This window comes from Notechis scutatus, chromosome 1, assembly GCF_049901735.1.
Source record: "Notechis scutatus isolate UNSWTSFEM ecotype Mainland chromosome 1, rNotScu1.2, whole genome shotgun sequence".
NCBI classification, from domain to species: domain Eukaryota; kingdom Metazoa; phylum Chordata; class Lepidosauria; order Squamata; family Elapidae; genus Notechis; species Notechis scutatus.
The window spans coordinates 272,359,194-272,372,491 of NC_142009.1; the positions used below are offsets into that span (position 1 = coordinate 272,359,194).

Consider the following 13,298-nt stretch of genomic DNA (forward strand, 5'->3'; position numbering starts at 1 on the left):
TTTGTTACAGATGTGCATCTGTTCACTATACTGCAGATCTGCCGGCCACAAGCATTATTATCACTTTTCACAATGAGGCTCGCTCCACTTTGCTCCGTACAGTGAAAAGGTACCTCATACTTTTTGACTTAAGAGTGATGGACATAATGTATGCAAGAATTAATTTCCACTGTGATTAATGGTGTTTATTCTGAGTAAAAAGAGAACAATCCAATATTGGAATCCCAGGAACACAAGAAAGTCTTGTTGAACTCAGCATGACATATGCCTGACTAAGGTAGCCTCATTTGACTGTTAAGCTCTGTTAATATTAAAAGAGCATCTAGATAAGCATTTGTTCAGATCCATGGGCTATTTATTAGACAATGCAGCCTTAGCCCAAATTATCATCCTTCTGGATTTGCAGAGGAATGGCTTTTCTGTAATCACAGTGTGATTTTTAAACAAAACAAAGACATTAATCCTATATTTTCATCTCACCCCTTATTTTTAAATTAGATGTTGCAAATCATGATCATCAACTATTACTATTTCTAATAATAATATTACTTGGAACAGCTTACATCCTGTGACTGAGACCTTTAACACCATCAAACAACAGCATCTGCTTATCCCAGGTCTATGGGAAGGATTCAATAGATTAAGAAAAATGCCATATCCAGTCTAAACATCTTGTGACCAACCATAATAATAATCCCCCCAGTGAGGCACTATCTTGACATGGTTGTGGGACTTGTGTGCTCTGAAGAAGATGAGAGCTATGGCTGTTGTTCAATGATATTGGACAGGTCTCATCAGAGGAGCCAGATGAAGAGAGTGTTTCTTTCCTAAACAATATAATGAAATGTAATTTACAGAAACCCATGCTACAATAGTCATCACCTGGGTCAACAGGGATTATGTTAGAGTTCCTGGACATCTGATGACAAATTGGCTATAGGACTTGTAGACCAATGTCATTCTTTAATGTAAAATAAAGTACTCACAGCATCAGAATTGGAAGAACTGCAAAGGTCTACCCAGGGCAAAGAAACCAAAGCCTTGCCAGAAGTAACTCAGACTGTAAAGGCAAACTAGGGGGAGTTCACAATAGGAAAAAAAAACAGTATAACTTTTGAATCATTTTCATTCCCAAACATGGTACCTTCTCCTCTGCCTTCTCCTCAGAAAGAACAAAGCCCTCTAACTAAAAACTGAGCATTTAGAACAACACAAAAAGATTGCTTGCATTGAAACTTGTTCCAAAGGAACAAATAGCACAAGTATTAAAAGGTGCCAAAACTGCAATATCAAATATAAGCACTAAATCATTGCAGCAAACAAACCAGCTGATATGCAGCACAGCTACAGTTATAACTGAATATCTTGGATGCAAAATCAATAAATAACAAAGCCAAGCAGTCACTACCAAATTGAAAGCTCAGGTTAGAAATAAGATCAGTGTTCTTGCCCTAGCTTCTGCCAATCTAGTAGTTAGAAAGCATGCAAATGCAAATAGATAAATAGGTACCACTTCGTAAAAGCGTTCTGTGTACCTTGCTGTTCTGTCTCACCTGTGACTACGAGGCGAGAGTCCAAGCCTCCAAAGGAATATAAATAAACAGACAGGACCAGGAACGATAGAGTTAAATTCCTTTGACTGGAGAAGTTCCTTGACAGTCTTCCATAAGCTGCCTGCCAAGTCCGATAACAAACAAGACCATAAATCAAAAGGCAGACACCGCACAGAGGATTTATCCAAGCTACTATTCCGAATAAACAAATTGTCCCGAACGAGTATTCAGAGCTAACATGCCCTCTTTTATTTCCTGAGGGGCGTGTCAGTCTCTCAAGTCATTTCCTGATTTGACATTTCCTTTTACGTTGCATTTCCCTCTTCTGCCTGCGTCTTTGCCTTGCATCAAACCAGCATTCCTCGGCTTTATCCTCAGCCAAGGACTCCGGCACGCTCTCCTGATTGTCTGCCGACACCTGAGGCACAACCAGGGAGGAAGGTCCCGGGGAGGGAGATGATTCTGAATCCTCCAGCAATGCAGGCTCAAACCTCAGAGCCAAGTCTTCTTCTTCCTCCTGGCTCAAGTCTGTGTCTTCCAGCAAGGCAGGCTCAAATCTCGATGCCAAATCCCTCTCTCCCTCATTACTTAAGTCTGTATCTTCTAACAAGGCAGGTTCAGACCTCCGAGTCACAACACCTTGCCATACAGTCATGCTGACCACGAAACCAGGAAAGCATCTTCAAACAATCCTGGCTTGCTTGGCTAAGAAAGGGAGATAAGCACTGCCCCCTAAAGTCAGATATGACTTTTACCTTTACCTTTGCTAAAATTAGATGCAAACAAGCTAGAAAAGATGGGGGGGAAGAGAAGTTGAAGGAAAAGATCAAATAATAACTGATCAAGATGTATCACCTAGAAACCAGGAAGATCAAAAAAGCACTGAAAATAATAAAGCAGCCAATGACAGCTATAGCCAGGAAGATCAGCAAATACAATTATCAAATTGGACATTATAGGCAGAATCTCCAATTTCAGTTAAATCAGAAATGTTTCTACCAGTCCATTAATGGAGGGATGGCAATAAAACAGTCAGCACCTGATAAAGAAGACACTGTGCAGTTCTGGGTACAGCTAGGGGCAACACAAAGAAATACAAAAATGCAGCTTGGAAAAAAGGAGATAAAAAGAATAGAAAAGAAGCTGAAATGAAATCATTTGAAATAAGGGCAGAAATGGCAAAGAAAGGGGCAAGGAAAATCAAGAATTGGTCCACTGGGTGAAGATGACCAGCTGGTTTTTTTTATATAAACAACTGACTAGTCTTCACATACTTGTTGCCAAGCAGTTTCACAACATACTTTAAGGAAGTGAAATTGAAGACTGGTTAACATTTAGTAAAACCTACTTGATAATAAAAACTGAAAGAATCAAGATGTCCCATGGAAATAATATAAAGCATCTGGATGAAGACAATCACTACAAATACTTGGGTATCCTTCAAGCTGACAGCACCAAGCACACTGGAATCAAGAAGAAGGTTAGAAGTGAATACATCATGAGAGTGAGGAAGAGTTTAAAGTCTAACTCGGTGGAAAAAATACCATCAAGGCAATTAACACTTGGCTAATTTCAGTCATTAGACACACTTTTGGAGAACTAAGCTGGATAAAAAGACTGAAAAATTATAACAATGAATCATGCCCTTCATCCACACGGTGATGTTGACAGACTCTACTTATCAAAGAAAATAGGATTAATGTGGAATGTTGCAAGTACTCCAGGCAACTGAAGAAGAAAAGCGTGGCATATGAAGAATATCTAAAATCCGCCGAAGCTGGGACATTATGAAAATTTACTGAGTACTTGAGAGATCAAAAAAAAAAAAAAAAAAAGCAAACGAAGAACAGAAAAGAGACAAGGCAAGGCTAAAAATTTCATGGCCAATACATTAAAAAAAAAATCAAGCAGGCAAAGCAGGTAACAAGACTTAGGAATGGAGAAGAGCAAGAAAGTTGAAGAAAGAGACAGAAGGGTTAATTCCAGCTGCATAACACCAAGCCTTAAGAACAAATGCATACAAAGCCAGAATTGAGAAGACAGTAACAGATAGCAAATGCCGTCTATGAGCTGAAGAAACAGCATTAGTTGCTGTTGCAGCATTAGTTGCTGTTAGTAGATAACACAGACTGACTATAAACCGTAGTCAGTCAAACATTGAAATATGTGCAAGAAATATCATTTGCTTGCGGACTTCCAGTTTGAGCTTCTTTGGTGACAGACCGAAACCTCGTCTCTCCGAGGCTTCGATCCGTGCTCGCCGCTGGAGCGCCCTGAGCCGGCTGCTTTCGGGGCTAAGCCACCCCGTAGAGGTGGTGAAGAGGGGGGAGACTGCCTGCAGGGTTGAGAAGAGCTGCATCTCTCCTCCCCAGCTGGCCATTACTCCCTTTCCTGAAGGCGGTTGTAGCGGTGGTCAGAAATGGCCACCACAGAAAAGAACTCGACTGGAAAAGAATGTGCAGGAGGAAGATAAGAAGAGAAAGTTTTGGTTGACCGGGTCAAACAGCAAAAGCAACAAATAAGGTACCCTGGAATTTAAACTTAACAACATTGTTCCCAAAGAAGATTTTGAAGGAGAGAGAGAAGGGAAAGGATTAGTTTTTTTTCTTCCCTTCCTTATACTGACAGCTAAGAGACTTAAGCAAGAAACTGAAAAAAAAATCCACTTTGACATTAATAGGCATCTAAGCTGAAAATAAAAGTCAAAGGGATAAATAAAGATTTCTGGACATTTAAAAGTTTTTAAAAGCTGGAAAGGAGAAAAAAAAGAATAGAAAGGCAGGATCTGGAAAAATGGAGGAGACTGCCTGGAATTAAGGAATGGAACTGTAATTAAAAGGAACTTACAGTGAAATTTTAACAAGATTCCTCAAAGATACATTTTAATGGAAACTTGGTAACAAAACAATAGAACCCCAGGAAGAGAAAGTGGAAAAAAGAAGCAAGTAGAAACAGCCTTGGATTATTTGGATTACTTGGTGATTTTTGGTTTTTGCATTTAGATGACTAAAATTAACTGGATGGTTGTTTAAAAGTTTTTAAAGTGGTATCACTCTTAGAAGAACTGAAAACGGAACTTTAAAAATGGAAAGAAGACGCACAAGAAGGGAGAAGTTCTTTTGGCTTCGTGTTTCAATTCTTAGAAATGGAGATCTGGAATTATGAGAAGCAACAAGAAACGCTTGCAGAACAAGAAGATTGGGACAAAGAAGAAGCCATCTTTAATGATCAAATAATTTTAAGTAGGGGAGAAAAGAAAAGGAGGGAAAGAGAGTAAAAGGTTTAAGATTAGAAAAAACAACCAAAAAGAAGAACAATTTGAAAGATAAGTATAATATTAGAAAGCAACAGAAGAGGGGATTACAGATGAGAGAGTTAGAAGTAGAGAGACGAGGGGGTAAAAAGGGGAGGGAGAAGAAGAGGGGGAAGAAGGCAAGATAAAGAAGTTGTAAAAGACAGAAACAAGAAATGGAGAAACAGGGAAAAGATATAAGGATTGTAACCATAAGTTTGTTTAGAGATAATGGGTGAAAATTTAATTGTAAAAGGGATTCTGCAAAGGTACATAAGATAGCTTTGTTATATTACAAATAGAAATAACTTTAGAAAATATGATGATGGATAAAATATTTATTGTAATGCAATGGGATGTTTGTTAATAAATAAATGAATTAAAATGATTGAGAGAATTAAAAGGGAACATTTTTAATTATTAGTAATGATTTATAAAAATATAAGTGAGAAATATGGGGAAAAAAATAATTAACTATGGAAAGTTTATAAGTGTTCCCAAGGAAATATGATATTCAATTTAAAAGAAATGTTACAGATGTTAAGATTTTAATGCATATTAATGATAGAATTGAATTGGAATGGAATGTGATACACACACACACACACACACACACACACACACACACACACATATATTTTCTTTTTAAGAATATAGTGTCTATTTTAAGAATGTACCAAACAAAATTCGATTGGAAGTTATGTATTATATTGAATGCTATAATCTTAAAGCTATACATTGAAGCTTAAATAAGAGCTTGAATGGATAAAATTAAAGGATATAAAGGTGTCATACTCTAATTGGTAACTACAAGGAAAAATTTGTTTAATAAGAAAAGATAATGTGAAATTGTAACAGGACAGACAAAAGTATAAATATAATGATTTGAACTGAGATAATCAAAACAAAGTTGAGAAAATTAGAAGAGGGGAAAAACTATGTAGAAAATATAAAATGGTAATAAGATATGGAATAGAATATAAAAATGAGCATGAAATTGAGTTTCCATGCTATTTTCAAAAAAGATGTTTTATTTGTATTTTGTTTTTGTGAAAACCCAAATAAAATTTTCAAAAAAAGAAAGAAAAAGAAATATCATTTGCTTGCAAAATAGACAGAGTGATTGAAAATCAAGATGTTAAAGTACTCTGGGACTTTAAAATGCAAACAGACAAGCACCAGCCATGTAACACCCCAGACTTAACAATTGTCAATTGTCAATCAGGAAAACAAAAAAGCCTGTAGTACTTTTGTAGTACCTGGAGACTGTAGAAAAGAAGACAAAGAACTTGAGAAAAATCACAAAATACAAAGATGCAAAATGCAAATAAAAGTACTGTAGAATGACTGTGGGAAAAGAAAACAAAGATGGTATTAATAATCAGTACCTTGGGTGAATCCTAAATCATCTGGAGTACCACTTGAACACTATTAAACATAGACAAAATCGCCACCAGCCAATTGCAAAAGGCAGCTTACATCCTCAATGATAACCTTTATCACCATCTAACAACATCTGCCTATGCTAGGTCCTTGGAAGGACTTGATAGTCCCTGGATAAAAAATGCCAAATACAATCTGAATAACTGGTTGACTAGGTGACCAACTATAATTTATGTACTTGAACTTGCCCCATGTTGGACTCTTTTCAACAACGGTATATAGTACTACATGTGGGATAGATTCAGATGCAGAAAGATTTTAAATTAAATTAAGTAGTGGTGCTTTTAAAGTTGTAGCAACGTTTCAGCAGAATCTCATCTGCCATCATCAGGCTTTTGTATAGTGTTATATCTGTGAGTTAGATTTACAGTGGTTTCAGATTTAAATTTAGGGCAGCCTATTGCTGTGCCAGAATGGTTTTTTTCTTCATCCTGTTTGGTTGAGAGTCTTGGTCTGTGTTTATTGGTCTTGGAGTTTGCTGTGTTCTGCTTCTAATATCTTCTGTCTGTTTTTTTGGCTCTTTTTGTATCTTGATTGGCTGGCAACATTGTGTTACTTTATTGGAGGCCTTTAGTGCAGCAGCCGGGTAAATGGACGGCTATCATTAGTTAGAAAGCTGGGTTTCATCTGGGTGCCTGGTTGGGGTGTGTTTGAGCTGGAGGTATCAGGGGAATATATATATATTCTTAAGTTTTCGGGTACTTACATGTATGGTATTCAGCTTTGTTGGATTATTTTCATCGTCATTATAGTTGTGCTTTTAAAGTTGTAGCAACACAGAATCTCCTCTGCCATCATCAGGCTTCTGTATAGTGTTAGTCTGTGAGTCAGGCAAAATGGCTGTGAAAGTCTGACTCACAGATATACACTATAGAAGCCTGATGATGGCAGATGAGATTCTGCCAATGCTACAACTATGGCACAGCTTTGTTGACGGAAATATTTTCAACCATATATATATATATATATATATATATGTTAAGAAAACAATATATATATATATATATATATATATATATATATATATATATATATATATATATATATATATATACATATATATATATATATATATATATATATATATATATGTGTGTGTGTGTGTGTGTGTGTGTGTGTGTGTGTGTATGTATACGTATACATATACGTATATGTATATATACTGTATTTATAACTGTATATAGAGAGAGTTTCTAAGAGTCTATTTCTCACTGTAAAAGTTCTGTAGCCTGCAAAGCTGATCATCTTGAATAACACATTATGCAGATTCCAGAGCAAAGAAACAGGAGTTGAAAACAAAAAATAATAAATAACCACCTCTTCTCCCATGTTTTTCTTTGAATCTGTATCTGGCCTTTGCTGAAGTCCTATCACTTAATGCTGGACACCATCTGATTATCACCTACTTGGCTAAATACATGTGTTTTTTTTTGTAATAAGCCAGAAAAAGGTACTCTCTACATTTGTAGTGGCTGCTTCCTTTTTCTTTGGCTTCAGTTCTTTGATCCTAATAAGTTCCCTGTAATGTTGAAAATGTTGGTTTAATGACTTATTTGCTGGAAGTGCAGATGGAAATAGCATTTTTGATGACAAGCCAGGATGTAAATTTAATAGGTAAAGATTGCTAAATGGTTTAAAAAAAAAACTGTTGCAGAGATAGAGAATTAATTCATCATGTGACAGTAACTATCATGCCCAGATAGGAACAACTGAGACCTGCTACATGATAGCCAATTTATCTTCCTCCCATCCTTTGGCCCTGGGTAAGAGCCAAACATGCCAATGCTTGGCAGATTTTTTAGAATTTTATTCCACTTAGCTCTGGCTTTCTTTTTGGGTTAAGCTGACCACTTCTCCAATTTATTTCCCAGCAAGATTATTTACTCTTTGATTTTTCTAGGCAAAAAAAGTACTTTGCTCTTTGATCTATTTAAAATTCATTGAAAGTGTCCCTTTAGCAATCTACCAAGTTAGCCACCAGGAATCCCGCCCCCTTTCCCACTATAAAGATAGTGGGAAAGCGGGTGGGGGTAGGGTGAACAGAGAGCCAATGAGAATGAATCTCAGCTGGAAGGCAACAGAGAACTCTGACATTAATCCATTATTCATTAGAACGCCTTCCCCTCACTTTGGGTCTTGGGGTCTTGCAGAAAACTGCTTTGTGAATAATAACAGGCATTTTAGCTCAGGACTGCAAACAGAGGCATGGTGTTGCATGCTACTGAGAATAAATGTCTTGCAAAGATCCTGCTACTCCACCTGGGGCATTTGCTCGCAGGGAGCTATAGGCAGGAGGGGTAGGCCTCAAAATAGTTTTGTGATCCCCAGTGCTAAAAAGCAATGAGCCAAACTAGATGACTATTTGTTTTTGGGATATTCAGAAGTTCCTGCTTGAAGCAGTTGCTTGACAGGTAGTCCTTGGGTTATGACATTGCTAAGCAATAAAGCAATAAACAATTATGTCACATGACCATGTCACTTCGCAATGGCAGTTCCAGCAGTCCCGGGTGCTGTTGTTAAGCAAGGACCACGTAGGTTGTTAAACGAAGACCTCACCTGACTGTAGCTTTCCGCTGGCTTCCCCATTGACTTTGCTTGTAGGGAGCCAACAGGGAATGTTGGAAGCTGCAATCACATAATTGCAGCTTGCTGCTTCTTTGTCATAATTGAGAACTGGGTGGCAGTGGTAGGATTCAAAATTTTTTACTACCGGTTCTGTGGGCGTAGCTTGGTGGGGATGGCTTGGTGAGCATGGCAAGGGAAGGATACTGCAAAGTCTCCATTCTCTCCCCCCCACCCCACCCCACTAACCTGCTTACCAGCTCCGTTCTCCTATGCAGGGCAACAAAAGAAGACCCAGCCGATCAGCTGGGACTCAGGGGGCAGAGAATAGATGGGGGCGGGGCCAGTCAGAGGGGGTATTTGCCAGTTCTCCGAACTACTCAAAATTTCCACTACCAGTTCTCCAGAACTGGTCCGAACCTGCTGAATACCACCTCTGCTAAGTACCCAGATCACAATTGTGATTGTGGGGATGCTACAACAACTGGAACTCTGAGAACCTGTTATAAGAATAGAATAGAATAGAATAGAATAGAATAGAATAGAATAGAATAGAATAGAATAGAATAGAATAGAATAGAATAGAATAGAATAGAATAGGAAGGGACCTTGGAGGTCTTCTAGTCCAACCCCTTGCTCAGGCAGGAAACCCTATACCATTTCAGACAAATGGTTGTCCAATCTCTTATTTAAAAACTTTCAGTGTTGGAGAATTCACAACTTCACTATTAGTCCCCTCATTCAACACCATTGCAAGTTTGAACGGTTGCTAAATAAGTGGTGATAATGTGAAGACTAGGTGTACTATTCAAAGGCAGCCAGGCTCTTGAGACAGCATGTACAAGTCAAATTTGAAGTAGAAGTGGACCTAGATGTCAAATCACTAATGCCAAATATTAGCTAAAATCAATTCCTTCCCATTCTTTCCCACATTCTCTGCCTTTAACAGAGAAAAGTTGCTGATCCAGATATCATGTTCAATTGTCCAGAGCTAAACTATAAGATTAAGGCTGATGCACCAGTGAATCATGATTTCTATTAAACCCTGATTATCTTCAGGAGCTTGAGGACTCATTATAAATGCAAGTCTTTCCTCCTGATGATAACTTCTGATTTGTGTCTCTCCAAAGGTTATAAATAAAGAGAAGCAAGGGCAAAGAGATAAGCAGACATTCATTAACGACATCCTATATCAGATGGATTTTGTACAGTCAGAATTGATTGACCTTGACCTTATGCGAGGTGATTGGGATGATGATTGGGGTGGGGTGGGATGCAGCTTCAGTTGAAAAGCAAGGTTATACCAGTCTACATTATGATTGGAACCAAAGGTAAGCACCCCATTCATGCAGTGAGAAATAAAATCCCGATGACAAGGTACTGCTAAGTCCCAAGGAAAAACCTTGAGTCTGATTTCCATTTTTTTTTTCAGCCTGTTGTGATTTTCCCCCTCAGTCCCATAAGCCTCCCACTGTGTTCCTTTCAATGAATGCAGTTCTTCAGGCAGTGCACAAATCAATTACAACAATTTATTTTTTTTAAAAAAAGTTGAAAGCCAACGTACAACAGAGCATAATATAGAGAAAATTGGCAGCAGTAGTAATATGGGTACTAAATACAGCACATAATCGCAGGCATTAGCAGCAATAAAACACTGAATTTCTAAAACCACTCAGGAATTGCTTAAAATGGCTGGCAAAAGAAAACTTCAATAGGGCACCAGAAAGGACTCCGATGTTACAAAGTGAAGCCGTTTAGATGTAAAATAATGAAATAAGCAAATTAATTTTATATTTGAGGGAAAGTTCAAGAAAAGGAAAAGTTCCACCTAAGAAACAGTTTCTGATATTGAAACAAGTTTCATGGGAAGAATGCCCCATGCCTCATTCTATTGTGGACATTTGAATGAATTCCTAATCTTGGAGGGAGGGGGACGTTTTGTATTTTATGCATCTTTACTTATTTATTTATTAAATCTATATGCTGCCCAGATCATTGTCCAATGTGATTCTGAGTAGCTCTCTTGGTATCTTATTCCTTTAATATGATTTTTTAAAAATGCTGCTCGATTCCAACTGACCCTGGGCAGCTTACAAGTCAGACAACAGTAATACAAAAATGACAAATAAATTTAGATGCCATAAAAATTAATTAAAATTACAAAATGCATCTTTTGCTTTGTTTCTTTTGTAATTGCTTTTCTGCTCAATTAAAAAAAAGGGCCCAAAACTCTAGCAAGGTTTCCAAGGTGCTTGAGGTAAGCCATGTATCTCAATGAAAGGGTTCTGAATGCACTCAGCTGGGCATGAATTATTACCGTGAGTATAATTGCTATGCCTTTACTCAGCCAGTGCTCCTTCCTCCAAATAATTACTGTGAAGTGCCGTGGGGTATGTGAAGTATGAAAAGTCTGTTCTGATCCAAATATTGTCTTCTCGCAAGCCCTCACGGGACTGCATCAAAATCTGGCAAGCAGAAAATGACAGTGTGAAAATTGCACCTGTCTGCTTCTTTTGTGACGTCTGGTCACACTCTAATACAGATCTGTTTTTTTTTTCCCCTCCTGAAAAATAAAGCCAGTGGATTAGGCCTTCCATGACAATTAAGGGTTGCTTTGATTTAATTAATTAGCTGTTCTGGTAGCACCTGTTGAAAATTACATGTAATTAAATTGTTAGAGATGATTACAAAGTTGTTTTCCTAAACAGAAGTTTAATGTCACTTTGGGAAATGGCAGTGATGAAGTCCAATTGATGAGCAATGTTAAAGCCCAAATCTATAAAGTTGGCTAATGAGTTTCTAGGTCTGGCACGAATGGTCGGAAACCCCACGGGACTTCTCTTTCAAAAAGAGTGAGACTCAAAGAATCAATTTGAAAACTTGGGCTAATGAGCAGGTCTGAAAACAAGCATTTAGGTAGCCCTTATGAATCTAATCTAATGACTAAGTTTAAATAAGTGGACCAAGCTAAATTCAGCACTTGGTTCAATGCAGAAGCTTTGTAAGTAATTGCCTTCAAAGTGCTTGTATTTTTACATGTTGAAAATCCTTTAAAAAGTAGAATATTGTACCTCAAAAAAAATTCTAGTTATATCAGATACTAAGATGATATCAGCTGTTTAAGGTTGTTCAGACCAGAAACCAAAACTGTGGGTACCAATACTACCTTTATTGTAAGGTTACAATACTGAACCTTGCGAGTCTGAAAGCATTTCCTCCCTTTCCAAAGAACTAGGGAAGAAAGGATCACTTCTGAAATACTTTCTCTATTTCCATCATCCTTTGGGCTAAGACTATATTTATAAAATTGCTGTCTAAACTGTGCCTTCTCTCCTGTCTCCCAAGGTTATTCTCACAACCCATTTCAGTTGGTCCCTCAGGCATAGATTTGTGGGGTGTCTGGTTAGAAAGGTCTAGATTGCTATCATGATGGAGCAACTGAAATTCTGTTTTATATGAGTCACCATGATGGCTGCCATCCTCCCTTTTTTTGACTGTGACCTATAAATTCCTTTGCACAAATCAGATATCATGTATATGCCAGAGATTGTTCTTATTTTATTTACACAGAGAGGGTCCCAGGATTTACTCTCAAGTAAATCACGGCTGAAAAGATCATGTGTGAATAATTCTGGAGAGATGGCTGAATGATCTGATACAAGTCACAACAACATACAAAACTCACTTTCCTAGTCATGATTTTGTGCCATTTTAATGGCTGTCATAATGTTTACTGCTTGAAGGTGTAGTCATTGATTTTTCCTTGATAGTTATTGTGTACGATCAATAATACAATACAAAATAATTCTACTGCATGTTAAGAATGAGCAGTATAGGTGTTTTGATTACTTCAGGTCTGTAGAGATTAGAATTTTTTTTATCCCTGTTATAAATCTGAAGAAATGGAGAATGGTATTTGCAAAATGGGTAGAATATCATGGCCTTGTGCCTCCAAATATGGCATTGCACATGGGCAAGCTGTTTAAGAGAGTGTGGACAGCTTTGGGTACATATTTGTATTGCAGATGAGATGTTAACAGTGGAAAGTAAAAGTGGATGAGAGGAAAAGAAGGTCATGTGACTGTAGAGTGGCCACAAGAGGATTCCTTGGTTCACTGGTGAACTTAAAGTCACCACAGTAGTGATTACAGAAATCAAAAGCTGATTTACAGTAGGCTTTTTAGAGTTGAGTGAGATTTGGGAAGCATTGCAATACATTGCAGGATGCTGCAGGATATATCTCTGAAATGGCATTGTGATTGTTTGTTGATAAGTACTTCCAAGGTTGTGTTTTCATAGTCAACATTTTTAAAATGTGTGTAAAAAAGTTGCTTCATATACACTTTGTAATAGAGGGAGAACTGAACAAAATGAAGCCTCCGACTGCACCAAATGTCTCCAAACATAACTATGTGACTATTATGTGTTCTGGAAGCCCAATGATGAAA

The 13,298-nt window shown here is 37.5% G+C and overlaps 1 protein-coding gene across 1 annotated transcript in view; it reads left to right on the plus strand.

Moving 5' to 3' along the window:
• The window catches only part of GALNT16 (polypeptide N-acetylgalactosaminyltransferase 16), a 191,031-nt gene that overhangs the window by 112,169 nt on the left and 65,564 nt on the right, over positions 1–13,298 (plus strand). The window contains exon 3 of the mRNA XM_087951516.1: positions 11–109. Within this exon, the coding sequence (XP_087807642.1) occupies positions 11–109 (99 nt within the window). The remainder of the gene's footprint in view (positions 1–10; positions 110–13,298) is intronic.